The sequence below is a fragment of the Xiphophorus couchianus genome, chromosome 13, assembly GCF_001444195.1.
Source record: "Xiphophorus couchianus chromosome 13, X_couchianus-1.0, whole genome shotgun sequence".
Lineage (NCBI taxonomy): Eukaryota > Metazoa > Chordata > Actinopteri > Cyprinodontiformes > Poeciliidae > Xiphophorus > Xiphophorus couchianus.
In genome coordinates, this window is record NC_040240.1 from 29390269 (window position 1) to 29411676 (window position 21408).

The 21408-nt window shown below is 40.7% G+C and overlaps 1 protein-coding gene across 1 annotated transcript; it reads right to left on the reverse strand.

The window, feature by feature from the left end:
- Positions 1-598: 598 nt before the first annotated feature.
- Positions 599-11523, reverse strand: oprd1a (opioid receptor, delta 1a). The gene is made up of 3 exons (XM_028037188.1): positions 11043-11523; positions 4881-5236; positions 599-3311 (listed from the first exon to the last, which is right to left on the reverse strand). The coding sequence occupies exons 1-3, from the start codon at positions 11279-11281 to the stop codon at positions 2782-2784; spliced, it is 1125 nt and encodes a 374-aa protein (XP_027892989.1). The 5' UTR covers positions 11282-11523; the 3' UTR covers positions 599-2781.
- Between the last annotated feature and the right edge of the window lie 9885 nt (positions 11524-21408).

The following is a 21408-nucleotide window of genomic DNA, read 5'->3' on the forward strand; positions in this document are numbered from 1 at the left end:
CTAAAATGCGAAAAATTTGATGAATTATCAAACATAAATCAAAAATATTGATATCAGAATTGGTATTTACCTGGTGCTGGATTGATTCTACAATATGTAAATATATATTTTTTGGTGTAGGGTTATGTTGTTTAATAGAAGGAGCTGCAGTTAGTGGCTAAACGAACAGTGAGAGTTTAATTAATCTGGCCAACTGGATGGAGAGGAAGGCAAGAAGAGTCAGAGATGGAGGAAAGGTTTCTATTAGCTGCAGTTCCATTACAAATGTGAGAAAAACGTTTTCAATATGTCGAAAAAATACATTTCCACAATTGTATTGTTTCCATTAATTAAGAACCAATAAAAATCCCATATAAATAAGTCATTAATAAAACATGTCGTCCTCATGATCTGTGCTAGTGACAACATCAAGTTGTTGATCATGTGACTCGTGTTTCCATTGCATGTTCGATAAAGCCAAGAAAAAAAACCACCTCATCCTAGCATCAACTCTTTTTATGGAAAAACAATGAGTTTTTTTCCAAATTGGTATGTTTACATTAAGCAAATAAATTTTCAAAATGTCAGCTTGTGCAATTATATGGTTAATAGAAAGGCAGCTACTGGAACTGACGAGGTTCAGATTTATATATTAGAAGGACAGTTTAGGCTGGGAAGCCAGAGAGGCTAAGAGGTCAGGAGAGGACAGATACGGACATATGAGTTAGAATTTGGAGCTAAGCTACAGGAGGAGAGGAAGGTCACAGAGAAAACAAGACTCGTGAATGTAGTACATAACAACATTCAATGACTGAATTTACATTCATTCATTTGAAATTAATGCAAATGATTCAGTCTAGTGATCCCTGCAGGAAGCATCCAAAAGAAGAAGAACTTGCATCATGTTTGGTACTGTTAGCCTAAAACAAAAATATCTGCTGGAGACTGAATATCTGTATTCATAATGTAGAGAACATTACATTCTTTCCTGAAGAAATGTAAATTCGCAAAGGTTATGTGCTCTGAGAGACATTCACACACCCAACAAAGGCAGCAATAGTCATAGGATGAACAGCTACACACTCTGCAGCACACGATACGGAAACACACGAGGAAACAAATCACATGGCGAACATTTACATCTCATGTTGTTTACAGAGCTTGTGCTATTTATTGTCTCCATCTCAGAGCCAGTGAGAAAGTCCAACAGTTTCAGTAGACTGTTCTTACACATGAAGTCTGTTCACTTGTTTATGTTTCTGCGTGAAATAAAGAGACAGCAGCAGAATCTAAATATTCAGAGGGAAGAAAGCGGAACCAATCACAACCTCAGCGTTTAAGTTACTTAAGATTAAATTGTTTTAATGCAAACATTTACATCATCATTCCACCTTTTCTTAAGTTAATTACAGACCCTGCAATGAACTCTGTTAAAGAAAATCTTATTGAGTCAAACCACAAGTTTTAATTCAACACAAAGTGAAAATGGTGAAAAGTGAAAGTAGTGTTAATACAAATTGAAAGGCTACATATTAGTTCAGATGTGTTTAATGTCTCTCAAACGCCTCTCTCTGTTGTCATAGTTTAAACTCTGAACTTGCAGGAAAACCCACATTTAGCTGGATTTGACTTCTTTTACAAACAGTCGTGTGAAGCATGTCCGCTCAGCTGAAGTCATCATTCATCACCTCCGTCTCTGGTTCCAGGACCGCTGGCTCCGGCTTCCAGGACCGCTGGCTCCGGCTTCCAGAACCGCTGGCTCCGGCTTCCAGGACCGCTGGCTCCGGCTTCCAGGACCACTGACTCCGGCTTCCAGGACCGCTGGCTCCGGCTTCCAGGACCGCTGGCTCCGGCTTCCAGAACCGCTGGCTCCGGCTTCCAGGACCGCTGGCTCCGGCTTCCAGGACCACTGACTCCGGCTTCCAGGACCGCTGACTCCGGCTTCCAGGACCGCTGACTCCGGTCTGATTGAGGAAGCTGAATTTCCCAGAGTGAGTCATCACTTAAGAGAGCACCGCGCCACTTTTCACAAGTGTCCAACAGAGCGAGACAGACCTCAGAGTTTCTTTTTCTAATTATCGTTTGGAGTAGAATTGAACCGAATTTCACTGGCAGCCTCTGAAGTATTAGTCTGCAGGCATTAAGCCGTTGTCATGGTTGAGGTTGCCAGTGGTGGTCACCAGTGGACAGCTGAGTACCAACAAATTTTGATCTCAAAGTGGGTCTGTCATATGTATCCTTCCATCTAATTTGAAATTGATTGTATTTCTAAATATTCAGCAAGAAACACTTAAAAATCCTCCAATCACACGTTCTAGTGCAGCGTTGATTGTTGTGGCCTCCTTTTGATCGAAACAGTTCAAGCAGAGGACTCTTCCATCAAGCCATCGTTGGTTTGGTGTGTCATACATTTCTCACTTTGTCAATGCAAAAAAAAAACAAACACTGAAGCTGTTTTTGTTTTTTTTATGTAGATGTTTCACCTGCCAACACAATCACTGAAATCCTTCTAAGTGTACCAGCTGCTGCTGTTGTCTTGAACTCTGCTACCATCTTATTCTGAGCTAAAAACAAAGAACATTCTGTTTCATGATCTTGCCGTAGGATGATGGGCTTTGGACAATCTGTCAAAGTCAGACATTATTTTTGACAGTGAGCTCAGAGATTCCTGCTTATTTTACCCCAGTACTTCATCCTCACTGGGCATCAAAACTCTGTGGTGGAGATCAGGGTGTCCTGTGACTGTGGATCTTGATGGATTCTGCTCATGTTGGAGCTAAGTAGGACCCTCTCCTCGGCTAGTCATGCAGGCTTCCTTCCCGCCTCGGTCGGAGCACAGACAGACACCGGTTCCCGAGTGGTGTTGCGGGCGCTGGTCACACTGTTCTGCTCCGTGCGGGTCCGACAGGGCAGGCAGAAATCCCTGAAGCAACGCTTGAAATTTTCATCCAAAAAGGCATAGAGGACAGGATTGAGACTGCTGTTGGTGTAGCCCAAGGCGATGCACAAGTGCCAGCTGGCTATGACAAAAGTATTCCTGGTGTTGATCTCCACCATCGTCCTCACGATGATAAAGATCTGGATGGGGGTCCAGCAGATGATGAAGGCCGCCACCACCACCAGGACCATGCGGGTGATTCGCCGCATGTTGCGGTCTTTCTCCTTGGAGCCCGAGAGCAGACGGACGCTCCTCAGACGCAGGATCATCAGGCCGTAGCAAACAGTGATGACCATCACAGGGACCACAAAGGCAAAGATGAAAACACAGATCTTAGTCACGGTGTCCCAGTACCAGTCAGGATCCGGAAATTTCAACATGCATGTAATGTTACCTGAAAGAGAACGGGGGAAAAATCGATCTGATGCACTTAAAGCTCAGCTAAAGGATTACAAGCATTATCATCTCCATTAGGCTCCAAAAGTGCAAAACAGTCTTAAAACTAACACTGGGGGTGAATCAATACAACTTTTTCACTTCCAATACGTTGCTGAGATTTGAGTATCGCCTGATACCAATATTGACCTGATAGTATCAGTATGTATGAGTCTTACATACTGTTATTACTTATTTTGTAGTGTGGAAAAGGCTTGGTCTAGTGATATTACTCAAACAGAGAAAAATTGTCAACAGCAATAAGTATGAGAACGACTGAGCCATTTATTATGAACCAATGGGTCTGCCATACAAACACTACCATATAGGAATGCAGGATATTCCTATAAAATATACTTATATTGCATATTTTAAATGCAGGCTGTTATAATTCGATTGTTGATCATTTTTTGGCTGATCCTGATATCAGTATCAGATCAGGACACCACTGAGTAATACTGCTGCAGGTTATTTTCATAAAGCCAACTAAGAACAGTAGTTGTCTCAAATCATTTCATATGACAGTTGTGTTTCCAATTTTATGTTATCAACCTCGGTCCAATTTGATCCACTGCAGTCAGAATCAGATTTAAGTCTAGACATAGCACAGCTTTATGTGATTACAATATATGGTGAGTTTTAGAAACTGAACATGTCAAATGAGTCGACTGCTTTAACTCTCACTTATCCAAAACTGAGAATCATTTTTGCCCAAAACTTACAATCACAGGCAGATTCTTTTGTACTCATGCTCATGTTTCCAAAAGACATGAGTCTATTAATGGTCAGGAACCAAAATTGCAACATTTGTTACATTTTCAGCTACAGCAGTTTGTTTCATACTGCACTGTCAAACAAACTAAACCCTTAAAAGGCTGTTCCTCTGTTCACCTGTGGTGGCACTGTACCAAGAACTACTGAAAACGTCTGAAGAAGAAGATATGAGCATGACTTCCTTCTTCACAAAACATAAACAAAAATGGAGTGGGGTCAGATTTTGGCAGCTTGAGAATTTTTCTTTTTTGCCTTTAGCAAAAGACCATAAGCCATTACTACACTAGCGGTAAACGTTCACGTTTGTTTTGATTGTATTTACCCAGAATGTCCTGAGCTATAGTCCACTTCCTGCTTTTAGAGTGGACTCTGGTCCACTTGGCATTCACGTATGCATTTGAACCGCACCAGAGTTCAATTCATCCAAACCGAGACCTAAGCTTTAAGGTGGACCAGAGTTCGCTTTTTCAGTTTGCATCACAGTTCGATCGTGCAGTCACACCTCCCCAAATGTTTGTTTGCCTAGAACTGGACATTCTAGGCAAACAAACTGAAGTTTGATTAAAGTGGACTAAACAGGGCTGGTGTGAATGCAGCCCTAAATGTATTTATGAGTACCACTATTCACATCAGCTTAAGTACCTCCAGTGTCAATAATACCAGAAAATAAATTACCATTAGAAATAATAATAACTAATGCTTCAAGAAATCTAAAATGTCATAAACATCAATGTGAAAGAGACCGTTTCCCTACCAGCCTCTGTCACTCTGGTCACGGCCATAACCATAATCGGCACCCCAATCGCGGATGACAGGACCCATATCAAGACATTGATCATCTTAGCCTTGACTGGTGTCCGAAAGCCCAACGCCTTGACGGGATGGCACACAGCAATGTAGCGGTCCACACTCATCATAGTGAGGGTGAAGATACTGGTGAACATGTTGTAGTAGTCAATGGCAATGATGAGCTTGCACAGAGGCTGCCCAAAGGGCCAGGTGTTCATGAGGTACTTTGCACTCTGGAAAGGCAGCGTGCTGGTGGCCAGGGCATCGGCCAGGGCCAGGTTGAAGATGTAGATGTTGGTGGCTGTCTTCATCTTGGTGTATCTGGTTGGAACCAAAATGCACACAAGACAAGTAGAAGAGTTAAAATCAAACAGCAACATTTAGAATAGTTGGTTATGGGGTGTAGGATAAACATTGAGGGACAGTTTGGGAGGATCAATCATTGTATAGCATCTTTTGATGTCTTATCATTATAAATATATTTATTCTCTGTGCTCACCTCTTTTGTTTGTCAAAAAATGTACAAGTAATCAGAAATTGAGAGCTTTTTTAGGTGCAAAATATTGGACTTTGAGCTTTTAAAAACATGTTGAGACAAACCCACTGCCATCTGGTTGAAGGGTCAGGAGGAATATTCAAATCAAATTTAGAAAAGGTCAAATTTTCTGGCTTTAAGGGTTTTCTTAAGTTTTCACACTGAAATTTCAGTAACACGTGCAATGACACTTTATGAATTATGTGATAATATAAACTTACTAGAAACAATACAAATTCAGCACTGTCTATTCAGAAGCTTACATGTTTAAAAGTATTCATTTAGCACCTGAAGTTAAGCTTGTTCATCTGGGATTAAAAGGATTAAAAGACCTTTTCATTACTGAGCTGTGATTTAAGAACAAGCATCTTGTGTAATTTGATATTTTGAAAATATATTTGCTTAATAGAAACTTTGAAAAAAAAAAGTTTAAAAAAACTCTCAATTGTCAATAAAATATTTTGCTGCTAGGATGAGGTGGTTTTTCTGCTTAATCGAATTTTGTTTATTTCACAAAACTGCAGTGGAAGGACTTGTCTCACATCACACGAGTCACATGATCACTGGGGCAAAGAAGACACCAGGAAGCAGCCAGAAGGTGATGATTGGATGACTTCACTGTGGGAACAAACTTGTCCATTTGTGATTTTAACTGCATTTGTCATTTAACAGAAACACCACAATTGCAAAATTGCATTTCTTCGACATTTGCGGAATGTAGACAAATGTTTGCACATATTTGTAATGAAAACGCAGCTACTGTTCGATTTTCAGAACTCAGTGGTCCCTGTTGACCTTCCTCAGGTCTCTGGACACCATGAATCAATTTGCCAATTGTCACACTCATCTATTCTTTACATTTTTTTCCCCAACAGGTTGATCTATGCTTGCGGGCTTCACTGCAGATTTGTTCCTCCTTGTTCTGATTGAACACCTCTAAATTTCCAAAGTCTTTTCAGGACTTCCTTGAAAAGGACCTTTTGTCTTGTCCTCATAAAAGTACATCTGCTGTTCTTAGGTAATCTCATTTCCTTACTGTGGATGCCCACTCAATTGACTTCAAACGGAGGCCACTTAATTCTGAACTTCATGAGCAATCGACTTCATTTTCTCCTAACAAGTGTGGTAACAGGAACGTGGAGGACCAAACACCTACTAGGAGTTTTGTGCTGCAGACTTAACCTGCATTTAGAGCAGGCCGTCCCCAGAGATGTCAGTGTGAGCCTTTCCACAGCAATCAGACCAAGGGCTCTCAACAGCACCACCGCCCAATGCCCAATCCACACTGACGTGAGGAAACATGCAGATCTGCTATAAATAGTGCTTGTACGCATTTTAGTGTTTTGAAACAGGCATCTGAGCGAAGGCCAGAATCCAAAATTCATGAGGCTTCACTTATTTACATGCAGCCGGGGGAAAACGACTTACAAATGGATGTTTCTTTTTTTTAATATATATATAAAAAAGCTTCTGATTTGAATCAGCTCAGATTAAAATTTCCCCACATCTAATGGTTTATTATTCTGTATCTTTTCCATTCTGTGTGTGCTGCCGTTGTGTTTACCTGCAAAAATGTTCATATTTCTTATCTCAGTAGCTTTGGGTTGAATTTTATTTGAGTCTTACATGCTCAGAGGTGATTTAACAGACTGCTTGTTGCACAAATATCAGAGCTCTTATCTGCAGCGGTTACATAACCTCGCTGATGTGTTGGGCAAATAAGACATTTATCTATAATGAAGGTCAAATGCTTAATGGGATAGTTTAGACATTTTTCACCAAGGTTCAGTTAGAAGCTTTTAAGTAGTAAATATATTCCCAGCTGGTTGATAATTGGTGTTTTTAACATTAATACATATTAGAAGGACAGAGTTACTGAAGCATCAATCTGCCAGTAAAGTCACACCTGACTGCATGATAAAAGCAGTGGCATTTAGTAATTATGTTGGAGCTAACCAGCTAATTGCTATTCATTCAAACTCTTATGACGCAAATACGACACTAAGCGTGAGACCGAGGTAAAAACTCCCAACGGTGCTAACAAGTAGTTCATACCTGCAATTCTCACCATATTGTGTCAGAATGGCAGCCATATTGGATCCGGGTTTTGTTTTTGTTTGTTGAAGTGGGAACATAAAAAAAAATCATACCTACAAATACAAATAAAAGTAAAAATGATGTGGAAAAATAATACCTGCCTGAATCGAAGCTGAGAGCTCAGAAGCCAACAGCAGCCGTTGTATTTTTAGTTCCCCTTTTTACTTTGACAACCTCATTTTACTTAATTACTTCATCTGTCTATGTCTATTTAATGTTGGGTTCTGTTTTACAGGATAAACTTCATAACTTCCGACTTTGCAATGCAGAACAAAATTCTACCTCTTTTGCAAAGCGAGTCCATGAAACATTTCTTGGGGAAGAAAAAGTTGATGCTTTGCAAAGACAGGAACCTTGAACACTTTGTCCTCTTCTAGTGTTTCTCTTTAAACTGTCATTACGAACAAAATAATAATCCAGTGTCTCAAACCAGCAACCAATCAGTCAACTACACATTTCTGCATTTTTTTAATAATTTTGTTTTGCTCATTAATTTGCTAATTTGTTTTTTTTTTTTATTTACTCTAAGGCCCTTTGTGATGCTTTCATTGTGCAAAGTATAACTAAAGGCTAACAGATTAATTCACTAACAAGTCCTCTCATGTGATTTTCATATGAAATTCATTGGATTTGTGTTTTCCTGTAAACTAACTATGTGACCTGCAGCGGCTCTTAGAGAGAAGAGCTTTCACTGCAAGGACAGAACGGCTGGACGCCCCGGTGGAGAGGAAACCACTTCAATCTGATTGGAATGAGCTTTTTCTTTTCTTTGTTTATACTGCAGAAAATTCAGACACAAGGTTTCATTTGAACTATTTCTGCCTTTACTTTATAACAAACATTCACCTTTCTCTTCTGTATCAGCTAGTTATTAAATATTCCTTGTCATGACTCATATTTTTTTAGGCATCCTTAATATACATTTTTATGACAGTACTTTTGCACTGTGTAGCAGATTGATTGATGATGATTATAACCTGGCAGCATGCATTGCAGCAGTCTTCATAAATTTACATAAAACATCAGTAAAGGAGTCAAACTGGACACAGTTTTGGATTTTAACAGTTTTGAGGATTTAATCATTATTCCACAACAGTTTCCAAATACATATTCTATAGACAAACCAGTTATTAGAGATTAAAATATTAAAAAGGTTTTGTTTTTTTCTCGGTTTAATTTTTCCTAATAGCACTTTATTTTTTGTTAAAGGGCTTCAAAAAATGTATTAGCATGTTTTGACCTCTAACCTACATCATTATTACCATCATGTCCCTCCATCGGTTCTCCTGTTGTGTTTTGTTTCACACACGATTTTCACTCAGACCTCAGAAAATTGGAAAATCATTTCATACATTTGAATTTTCAGAAATGCTCTCCCGTTTTTTGTTTTTTGTTTGTTTGTTCCACATTTTCTCTTCAGATCTTGGCTTTTGTTTCTCTTCCAGTAAAATGCCACCAGCAGCTGATCTGACAGTTTGTTTCTGCTGCCAGGTCCTGCTGCTTCTCCTCCTGTTTGCCCGTCCGCTGAGACCGCGGTGTTAGAAAATAAATCTGACCGCACTTCTGATGTGCTGGCAGGATCAGCCAATCAGAGCAGACTGGCCAAAAGGAGCTAATGGAGCCTGTTTCTAAACAGCATCCTCAGGTAATTACGTTTTATGATCTTTACATAACAGAGTGTATTGCAGTATTATCAATGTTTCAATAAATTCCAATTAATGAACTTAAGTAAACAAAACTCTGTCAGTATTATTGGAAACTTTATGTTTACTATTTCAACTGTTTAATGAGCATAAATAAATATTGGTACATTCAAAGATACGATTAAGTTACTTTGTTCAGTTTCTTAATATAAATCCCACGTTTTTCAGTATGTTGCATCCTGAAGAAAATGTTTTCTAATGTTTTTCAAGAACAGTATTTGTGTTTGTGGTGCTATGATTGCTTTCTATACAGAAGAAATTGTTTTTCAGCTAATTTTTTTATTTTTTTTTATCATTATGATACAGCAGATATCACAATATAACTCTATGTGCACATAGTGGTGGTAAGAATGTGAGAATGTATATGCAGGAAATCACTTGTTCATGATGAAGAGAGTTAATCCAGGAACAATAGAATCCAACACATGCACCCAAATACACATTATGACGTAATAAGACATGATTAAATTCATAAACATTTCTTTTCACTTCCTGCACAAACCCAATCCAACCAATCAGGCTGCTGAGGTCAGAGTGGCAGGTGCTGCTGAGCAACTTCTAATACAAATGCAGTTTTCATTGAAAAGGTTTTATTTTTAGCATTTTATATTTTATTTTATTTTATTTTATTGTAAGATTTATTTATTTTTTACTCTCATCTTGACATTAGATAAATAAATCAGAATTAGTTAATAGTCCAGTACTTTCTGTTTCCCTGGGTTGTGACTGTAATGGGACACACACCTTCTGTGAGCCACTGATCAGTAGGACTCGTGTTCATCCTGCCTACAGACGCAGTGAGCAGAGGAAGGTCGCAGCACGCCGTTAAGGAAAAGCAGCAAAGAGATGATTGCTGGGGGTCACCACGTCTCCATAACAACCAGTAGGAACTGTCTAAATGCCAACTGGGTGCGAGCAAAAAACGACGCGAGAAAAAAAATCTGGCATTTCTGTTCCACCTTAGAAAAAATGCAGTCATGAGGAAGTTGTGAAACTCTACAGGGAGTTTGACCAGCGCTGTCCGCTCTGGTCCGATTAGATGAAGAGTTTTTCAGTCACAAACACTCTGGTTACGTTCAGCATAAATCAGAGGACCATATCTTGAAAATCTCCTCATGTTTTGTTTGTTACAGTAAATTAGTGACTGGATCTGCTGGGTTTCCTTAGATGGAAACGCTTTGATCAATTTTTAATAATCCAATCATTTGGAATTTACGTCTGATCGAATTAAAATGATTATTTTCATTAAGTGCCTTGAGATGACATTTGGAGCTACTTAAACTGAATTGAACTGAATTTTATGCTGTGGGTCAAAGTCCACTCCAGAGATTCCTGAGGATGCAGTTACCCTATACTGGAATATTTGAAATAAAACTATGGTGAACTCTTCCAGTTACATGAAAATGAGCCATAATTAGGTATTTTAACAAGCTGATTTAATACATATGGCTACTTTAACACAGAAAAGGTTAATCAGACTCAAAATGAACGTTCTTTCTTCCTCATTAAAGACCTTATTCCTGCAGAAAAGATGAGAGGAGAGACTGAAGAGATCTGTCTGAGGGCTCCAGCCACAGGAAAGCAGTTTTGATGAGACACCAGAGGTTTCAATGGAATTTTGTCTCTAATTAATAAATTGGAAAAGCTGGAACTTCAGTCTTTTCTGACTTAAAATAAAAAGTCCCCCATTTTTAAGTAAGTAGTTTTCATCCCACTTACAGTCACTTTTTAGTTTATAAAATCCAAATTAAACCTGTTGTATTGTATAAACACACACACCGCTCATACTTACCTGACCACTCCGTACATGACGAGGACGTTGCCCAGCAGTCCCACGACGCAAATGACCGAGTAGAGCGCCGTGATGGACACGGCGATGACCATTCCCCCGGCGCCCCTCACCGGGCTGCCGGGCTCCGTGGCGTTCAGCTCGGCCAGCTCCTCCGGGAAGGTGACGTTAAAGGGGATGACGGAGTACAGGTCGGACAGAGAGAGCTGCGCTGCGGCTCCGGGGACCGTGTAGGGCTCCATGTCCAAGTGGCTCACTGCTAACTGTCGGGATCTGACGCCCAAATGGGGGATTCAAAGAAAACCATAGAAAAGAAGCAGAAATTAAAAGAGATTTTTCCCCCTCTTCTCCCACTAAAATCCAGGAGGAACAGAAAGACGTGTCCTCGAGGCAGCGGTGTGTTTGTGCGCGCGCTGCGCTCCTCCTTTATGGTCCGCCCTAAAGCGCGTGCGGTCAGCAGCTTCTGGTGAAGTTTGGGACAAAGATGAGGAGATATTGTTCTCCAGACATAGTTCTCCACTACACACACACACACACCCCACACACACACGCACACACACCCACTATCCCTCCCCACCCCCCCGCCCCCCCCACACACCATCCATCCATCCATCCATCCATCCATCCATCCATCCATCCATGGATGAAACCTAAAAATCCAAGCCTTTCTAGCATAAATATGCAATATTTGTTTAAAAGTAAATGATTTAATTATTTATTAACAGTTTATTTATTTATTTTTATTTTGAACTTTTTAGTAAACTCAGTTGGAGCGTGTCCAGTCCCAGGGCTCAGCAGTGGCTCTGTCTAAAAATTATTTCAAAAGAATCATTTAATGTTTCAGATATAAATGTATTAAGAAATGTTGTTTTTTCATGTAATAAATAGTTTTTCTCACTGGCTCTAAAAAATACCAGTGATATTGGTTTAGTTATATTTTTTGTGTCATTAAGCTGGAAATCATTAACTTTTTTTCCCCCCTATTTTTATTTTCCACAAATGTAAACGTCCCACACAGAGGGAATCATATCCAACATCTTTTCTGCAAATGTTTCATGTTTTTTTCTTTATTTTAAAACCTGAAAACAGCAATACCTACAATGCCGTTCTTAAGAAATGTCAAATTTTCTGAACTTTGACAACTCCAAACATTTTCCTTTTTGTTCTTTTGCCTCTTGTTTTTTAAAGTTCCTGTAACATTTGCAGCTGTAAACGAGTCTTATTTAGCTGGACTAAATGTGGCTCCTGAGGTTTGTACAGGCAGCCGAACTCTGGACTCTGGTCTGGGCCTTAATGTTTGTGAAACAACAAAGAAAAGACAAACCTTAGATACGTCTTCAATGTTCAGACTAACATCTATCATCAGAAGAGGGTAAAGCTTCACCTCGAACTGCGCTGCCTGGTGGCAGCAGGCTGGAGCAGCAGGCTGGAGCAGCTCTGTTACGCTAATTCTGAATTATTCGTTTTGTGGACTTTGGTTCCCAAATTCTTTGGTCGAGTCGTTGATGTTTGCACAATTACGCCCTCTGCTTCTGGACACTGTGCAGCTGAAAGGAGTTTCTTAACTTTCAGACAGTCGCTATGCTGTGTAACCATGGCAACAAGGTGTAGTTTACAACTGGCAGCAGCTGATTAACGTCTCATAAGACACCTGAACTTTGAGCCCAAATTCCAGAGGAGTTGAAAAAGAGGCTTCATGGATGCAGAGAAGAGAGAGAAGGAAGAAGTTTAAACCATCATTGGACAGTCTTCAGTCAGAGGCCTCTTCAAATTCACTGGAAGACTGACTGCTACTGGATATCATTTTCTGCCCACAGCATCACCATCCACAACGAGCCTTTGAAGGTACTCTGCTGACGGCAAGATTTGAGTTCCCTTTGGGACAGATAAAAATTTTTATTTAGCACAATTGAACTGAATTGAAAGAAAAAAACTAAAACAAACTATTATTGGAAACAAGAGAGAGATGGACTCCACTGGGACAGCAACATTTGAACTCTTTGTTCTCATGTTTGCAGCCTGTGGAACAGTCAAAGTCAGACAATGCACGCTGCACAAAGCTGTGAGCATATTTGTTGTTTCTACTTGGAAGCTGTGGGCAGGAGAAAACACAGACCAGGATCAATAACCCTCCTGTGGACTAATTAAAAGGTGTGTGTGATGCTGCAGAGAAGGAAGCCATACTCAGTCTCAGAGTCTCTTGCTGTACAATCAAGTGACCAACACTTTGCACTTCTTATGAACCTTTAGAAACTCTGTGATTTAAATGGTAGTTGGCAACAAGGAGCATCAAAATATTTCCACAAATTAGATATAAAAATGTTCAAAGTATTTACTACAGAAAACAGGAGGTTCCATGTAACCCACGTTCATTATGTTAAATAATGTATACTTTATGTATTTCTATCTGTGTGATCAGAAATGTTACAACCTTTTTCCTGTTTTGCCACATTACAACCAAAAAGGAATCATCCAAATTTGTCTTCAAATTCATATAGAATTCACACTGATGGATGTACACAAGGCCCACGATGGGACGATCATTTGTTGTATTTTACTTTGCTGATAAAGCCGCTTATGTTCACATAAAATGTCAGGGACACTTCGGTGAACAAAAGCAGCTCCATTTATTTGCCTTTTAACACAAAGAGCAAATCACAAGACAGGTGTGGTGAAGAAGACGAGCAGAAGCTGAAACCAAGCATCACAATGTGGAAGAAAGAGGATTTGATAACGGCGTGGTGAATGGCCTGAGTATTTCAGAAGCTTTTGGTTTCCTGGGGTTTCCACGGCAGCGTGGGGAGATGCTCAGAACAGCAAACTGATGTTCACATTAAGCACGCGAAACATCACAGAGTAACAGATTGGAAAAATGCTGCCTGGTCTGGTGAGTCTCATTTTCATCAGAGTGTGGCGTAAACAGCATCAAAGCGTGGATCCATCCTGCTGTTTATCTACGGCTGTTTTCACACCTGATGGTCCGGTAGAATCGGTTTGATTGTTCTGTTTTCAGCTGCTGCGGTTCTCATCTCCTCTGCACTCTGTCAAACAAACCAAACTCTTTGGAAACCTCTTCCCCTCCTGGCCTGTGGAGGCACTGCACCAAGAACCACTGAAGGAAGCAACATGAAAACCTTTGAAGAAGACAATGAGAACAATTTCCTTCTTTACAAAATGTAAACCAAAGTGAAGTTGCGTCAGATTTGATCAGTTTCTGTTTTGTCTTTGGTTAAAAACCACAAGCCATTTCTCCCACTAGAACTAGACTCGCTCCTTTGTTTTGGTTGTGTTTACCCAGAATGCCCTTCGCTATAACGCACTTTCTGTTTTTGGAGCTGCTCCTCAGAACCACGCCAAGGTAGACGTATTCTGTCCACTCTGTGCAATAACTCAGACATATTTCTGTAGCCGATCTCAGGAGTTTGTGAAGTCAAATCGACTGAACTGCGGTTTGCTCATCCAGAAACTCGGGGCTATTGATTGGGTAAGGCTTCCAGTTTTTTATTAGCTGCCACCAGTTGGTTTTAAGGCCTCGCCAAGGGAAACAGATTCTCTTTTACTAGTTCTGAAATAAAAACATGCTTCAGAATTTCCATTAAGGCGCCGCCGCGGCTCCAGGAAGTTCTTGTAATTACTGTCCCGTCCAGCCATCCTGTTCCAGCTGCAGCAGAATCCAAGGCTTATTAGGAATATGTAAAGTAACACAGTATGCGGCACGTCGCTGAGTCTCCCGCTCATAACCTCTGCCATCGGTGTGTAATTGACCCGGCTGTCACTTTACCAAGCCTCTTTGTATTTTAATGAGTCCTGCTCTCTGTTGGATTTTTTTTCTTTTCTCTCTCTCACTTGAATTGTTACCCAGAATGAGCGTCAGTTCATTACTGCTTCTGGGTGGAAGTCACCTTAGAAACACCGAGGGACGATAATGTTGTGCATTTCCATCTCTGCACTCCTCTCCTTTATTTTGGACAGTGATTTCTTCATGCTGAGCAGAAAATAAAATTATTATAGTTTTCACTCCAAACTTGTGGTGCTGGGTTGAAACAGTTAGCAGCAACATAACACTGGGTTACAAAAAATTTTTTTTCTGGAAGTTGTCAAGTTTTTTTTTTTAAATTGAATTGGGACTATTTAGCACTACTGAAGGAGTAGTACCACTGAAGGGCTGCACAGTGGCGCAGTTGGTAGCTCTGTTGCCTTGCAGCAAGAAGGTCCTGGGTTCGATTCCCGGCCGGGGTCTTTCTGCAGTTTGCATGTTCTCCCTGTGCATGCATGGTCTCTCTCCGGGTTCTCCAGCTTCCTCCCACAGTCCAAAAAACATGTCAGGTTAATTGGTCTCTCTAAATTCTCCCTAGGTGTCAGTGTGTGTGTGTGTGTGTATGGTTGTTTGTCCTGTATGTTTCTGTGTTGCCCTGCGACAGACTGGCGACCTGTCCAGGGTGACCCCACCTCTCGCCCAGAACGTTAACTGGAGATGGAGACCAGCACCTCCTGACCGCACTAGGGACAGAGTGCATTAATTAATTAAGTGTGAGTGTGTTAATTAAATGTTATAAAATTGTATAATAAACACTGATAAGGGTAAAAACATGTAGATTGAACATTACGTCTTCATTGTGTAAAATTCTCTGTCTCTTCTCTGTCCTGCTGCTCGTCACTCATTGATCCAGATTCTCAGGAAACAGATCCAGATGTGAGAACAGGTCATGCATTTTGATGCTCATGTTGCTTCATAGTTCAGAAAGTTGACCTGATTGAGCAAAACCAGTGTGATGTTTGGATTCAGCTCATCAACATGACCCTAAAACAGTTGAAAAAACCACAGACAGTGTTTTGGCTGTAAACAGTGTGACTGTTTGTCACGTTCATTTTGGGCTTTTTTCAGAACTATGGTGACTTTGAAAACAAGAATTAGACACAGTTTGAAAACGGGGACAAAAAGGTGCTATTTGGTGAAATGTTCCTTTAACTCCACCATTTTGTAATCAATTAGCTCCTCGAACAGCTCTCACTAAATATTTGACCCCTTTCTGTTGGCAGAATGACAAGTTGGTTTCTGAATCAGCTTGTTCAACTGTCCAACAATTTTGAGTCCTCAAGTCATTCAAAACTGGCCCTTAGCATAATGCTATCAATGCCGTGCTTGACAGTTGGTGCAGTTGGAAATCAAGGACATATTTCCTCCAACATGTGTTAGCAGTGAACAGAACAAGAAAGCAAGAATGATGAACACCACAGCACAAGTTGGATCTTTTGGGTGGAGGGTGACGAAGTTGATCTTCTTCCGCCCTTCGCTCCGTTTGGCTCCGTCCTCCAAACATGTCTGCGCAAAGCTAAACCTTCACCGCTGTGGCGTATACTCAGGGTTGCACAGTAAACTGCTGGGTGGGAAACAGCGTTCACATCAAACTGCTTTCTATGTGACACTGACCTGAGAATGTTGAGATTCAGCATTACCTAGAGCATACCATTACCATACTTATCTGTCAGACTGTCACTTTGTGCTACACCAACAGGTTTGAGGTGGAGAAGAAACAGGGCCTCACTAGTTCATCAAACTTACTAATATCCATTTGGAAATGAAAAACTTTGTCTCAAGAAATGTAGGCATCAGAATGGCGGACTGTGATATCTCAGGGACAGCCTTCACAGAGTCCACGCAACTCACAGATTATCTGCTGTAAAATGTTCACTCTGGAATCCCGTTAAAAAATAAAATGTTTAGGATCGTGTGAAATACAGTTTCCTCATGTGGAGAAGAGGTACAAACAATCTCAAATGCTGATGTTCTAGAAAAAGACGTTCTCGTCTTGATTTCCTTCAACTTTCCCATTGTTCTGTTAGCACAACGAAAGAAAGCTCTAAATGCAGCCAGGAAGAAGCGACTCCCCAAAACCAACGAGTTGATTATCCAAACACAACCTGGTCTGGCTGTGACCAAAAGTAAAAACGACAAAAACAAAGTCACAATGGCACAGAAGCTCAATAGGAGTTAATTGGATCAAAGTCCTTTAGCGCTCCACTCACTGGGTTTGTTCTGACTCAACAAGAGCCAATTCTGATCACATTGTTGCATGATGAAAAACGACGCTCTAAAACAGAGCCAAGCCTCAGTGTTTGGTGCTAATGAGGATATATTGCTCTCACCTCCTTCCAACTGTTTAATCACAGCAGGAAGAGAGATGGATGTCACTTCATGTAAGTAAGTGAGGCGTTCTGCTGCGAAGGCAGAGAACACTCAGTATTGGTGGAAATGAACATCATCACCTAGTTTTGTGTGAGGATGTTATCCTGGCTGTAACTTAGTATTCAAACTTAAACTTTTTATGTGTTTTTTTTATATTTATTTTTGCCATTTTGATCTCACAGTTACTATGTGTCGAAATCTGGGTTTTACAAAGCAACAAATCAATATTTGTCCCACAGGCTCTGAGAATATGAAACTATCTGGGTTTTATAATACTAACAAAGGAGGAAAAGCAGATTTTAACATTTTGACTGCAGGGGACTTCACTTCCAGCTCCTGAATGCAAACAGCAAATCATAAAGTGCCTGAAAATCTAGTTTTAAGTTACCGGATAACATCAAAATGTATGTATTTATTCATTTATGTATTTTAAAGCCCTGTTGTGTGGAGCAGCAGTTACAGATTAATAGAGACTGTAAATTAAACCGCCGCAAACACATTTTTGTGCTTATAAGGTGATTACTAAATACGTTTTCAACTACACAGTGTTTGTGCTGCACTGCAGACACATTTCTGATACGGCATAAAAGCCTTGCTACTCTTGAAAGGAAAAAAGAGCAGGCAGCCCTTTGTCAACACATCTAATAACAGAGCAAAGCTTGAGGGATAAAATCCCAAATGAAGGAGTAAATCAAATATGGAGCTCATGAGCAGCAGCAGCACATCATCTGTCAACCGTAGCTCTGCTTCTGCAGTGGTTCGGTTCTGCCTATCGGAATTTTTCTATTATTGATGATTTATTCATTTACTTATTTATTTATTCATTTATTTTGTGTGTGGTGCAACAAAACGGCATTTTATGCGCTCCCCTTCTGATACCAGCGTCAAATTACACGTGACGGCTTTCCATCGTTCAGCTGATGCCGATCCTGTTGCCGGGACAACAGAAGGAGTGGAATATTAGCAGGTGGTGAGTTCATGTGATCTGCTGTGCAACCTCAGAGGAGCTAACTGAGTCAAGTCATATCGAGTTGTGTGACTTGATTCGTACTGCACAGGGGCAGAAAAACTCTTTTAATAAACATCAACCTCCTGGCAGGAGAACCCCATGGAGCCGCTCAGTGACCCCAGCCAGGGTCAGGTAAATGACGTATCTTACTATCATACATACTATTCTTTCATACAAACTATAATATATATGCAATTTACACCCACATGACACTAGCTGTGCAATTGCAGTGTTTCCATTAAATAAGAAGTGAAATTAAAACCACACATGAATGTGCTTGTTCATGCACTAAGTCATTCAAAGTTATGGCAGCGACGAATGTTATCAGTTATGTGAGATATATTCATAATTCATAGTGAAGCTAGCGCTCATCATCTATCAGCCAATCAGAGGATACGTCTGCATCTTATTCTGCCGTTGGAGCAACAAGCCCCGCCTACTTGGGAACGGCGATGTAGTTGGCAATTTTACAGAAGAGTTATGGATTCAACATGTCGGAATGAACTGTGATGTTGGGAGAGCTCTGGTGGAGCAAACCATCTTCCTCCTACCACTTCCTGTAAATTTCTTTGTTGTTTCCACCAGTAGTAACATCCGGATGTTGACCATGTATTGTGACATTGTGACGTGATGTGAAAACGTGTTTCCATTGAAATTTTGGAAAATAAACCAATTTCAATATGGCTGAAAAACACCCTCATCCCTGTGCAAAAATGTTGTACCGAATAATGTGACTTTTTTCAAAGTTGGTATGTTTCTATTAAGCAACTTTCAATTTGTATGCAAACATAACCATTGTTACATACCAGCCTCAAAAAATCGATTCTTCCAATCACTGCCTCATGGGTTGCAGTGATGACCTGATAATGATCCTATTTCATCCTGTTATGTTTACATTTACCAAAGAATTGGGCAAATTGAAGTGATCCATCCATCCATTTTCTAACACCCTTGTTCCTAGTGGGGTTGGGTTCGGTGCTGGTGCCGATCTCCAGCGAACGTTTTGGGCAAGAGGTGGGGTTGCAGGGCAACACAGAGACAGACAGGACAAACACCCATGCACACACACACACACACACACACACACACACACCTAAGGAGAATTTAGAGAGACCAATTAACTTGAGAGTCATGATTTTGGTCTGTGGGAGGAAACCGGAGTACCTGGAGAAAACCCAGCATGCACAGGGAGAACATGCAGAAATACACTGGGCCGGGAATCGAACCCAGGACCTTCTTGCTGCAAGGCAACAGCTCTACCAACTGTACCACTGTGCAAAATTGAAGTGATGAAAATAAATTTGCTTAATGGAACGCCAGTTTCACCCTTTTCACATTAAAATTGTTGCGCTGTGGTTTTTCAGTCGTAGATAAAGTGATGCATTTTGCAAGAAAATACTTTTTTGTATCAGGTGACAGCCAGATGCAACTATTAGTGGAAAAGATGAAAAAGACGACAGAAAGTTTTAGGAGGAGTTTTTCTTTCTTCCCCAACATGCAGCTGGCTCCACCAGAGCTTCACAGCGTCACACATTTAATAAAAGCTGTGTGTCATTCCAACGTGTTGAATCCACAACTCTTCTGTGAAATCACCATCTACAATTTTCCCAATATGCCCCATATGTAGCCGCTCCCAACTATAAGAGGTCTGTTGCTCCAACTGCTGAATAAAAAGCTGCTGTCTCCTCTGATTGGCTGATAGACGGTGAGCTTTAGCGCCAAGGCTGAATTATGAATATATCTGATGTAACTGTTTACATCCGTCGCTACCATGATTTTTAACAACTTATCACATGAACAATCTTATTCAGTTAATTTCATATTTAACTGAAACACCGCAAATTGTGAAATTGTGTTGTTTTTTTGTTTGTTTTTTTAGATTGACACACATTTGTAATGGAAACGCAGTTACTGACTTCTCGTCTGTGATAAAAATCTTTCTGACTCGGGCCACGATGCGTTACTCTGAGGTGTTTCGGCCAGACTTTGAGGTAGCGATGTGTTTCTTTGGGAGATCTCCAGCGGCGTCTGTTAAGCTGGCGGCTCGGAAGCCTTTTCACAGCTGTGAAGGAAGACGGGGAAGAGAGGAGGGAAGTGTCGAGACACATTAGCTGAGGCTTCATTTCCCTTCATACTGCTTGAAAACAGAGAGGTTGGCGGAGATGAATCTGTAACAGCGGCGTGTTTGTGCCGCAGCATATGGTCAGTGGTACTGGTCTCTAATTTCCATGCCAAGGCTTTCTTTTCAAGATGATAGGATTTGAGGCACAAACAATCGGGCACTTTAAACTTCATTGGTCTTATTTTCTAATTATCATTTGTGCTCCTTGTGACAATATGCATCTGCAAAGCTTTTATCAAGCTATTACGCTATGCAAATTTCAGTCATCTGCCACAAACTTTATCTGTCAAGAACGCTATCTCCCTTCTGGTATTGTGAATTATGCATACTAGTCAGTTGGGAGCTCATTTTTTCTCTGTGTACATCCTCAGACCGCTGATCTTTTTGGGTTAGTATAGTGAATGTAAGTGTTGTTAGGCTGCCTAATCTGTAGATCGATGTCCTTTAGGGGACATTTGTGATCTGAGTGGGGAAGAAGCTGCAATATTTCTTGAGCAAAATGACAAAATAGAGAGCAGAGTTGTACAATGGTGGTGCACAGAAAACCTCAATGTCAAAAATGCTGGCTTGGGTGTTTCTGTATGGAGTGTCTATGATTTTACTGCTCCTGCAGAGGTGAGCTGAGGTCATGCTGGTCTGAGGAATGGGCTTGGTAGCGTTGAAAAATGGCCCAAACTGGGAGTCTTTGAGGTCATGGAGGAACTGGGGAACTCTGAGTAGGAAAAGGCATCAATTTTCTGCTCTGTTTTAGAATTGTAGTTTTAGCGATAGCAGCGTCGACCACACTTCTAAATATTGAATTAACCTGAACAGCTGCCTTGGTGGGATCGGGACTTCTCTCTTTGCAGAGTTGAGGATGGTTGTTTACAGCGCAGGTCATTTCCAGGAAGCTTTTTAGCATTGAACTGGTACATTACATGTGTCATGGGCTAATGTTAGCAATGGGGTGAAATTTAAAACTTCAACAGAGGCCACACCCCCAGGAAGCAATTGAGTCTCAGTAGCTGAGGGCCCAGACCCTTTGTGTGAACCAAATAGTGTAGGACAAGGG

Excerpts from the sequence above, each read along its gene's own strand:
- oprd1a (XM_028037188.1), bottom strand. The coding sequence starts at position 11,281 with ATGGAGCCCTACACGGTCCCCGGAGCCGCAGCGCAGCTCTCTCTGTCC. Across the intron at positions 5,237-11,042 it reads GTCATGTACGGAGTGGTCAG|ATACACCAAGATGAAGACAG; the intron begins GTAAGTATGAGC and ends GGTTCCAACCAG. Across the intron at positions 3,312-4,880 it reads GACCAGAGTGACAGAGGCTG|GTAACATTACATGCATGTTG; the intron begins GTAGGGAAACGG and ends GTTCTCTTTCAG.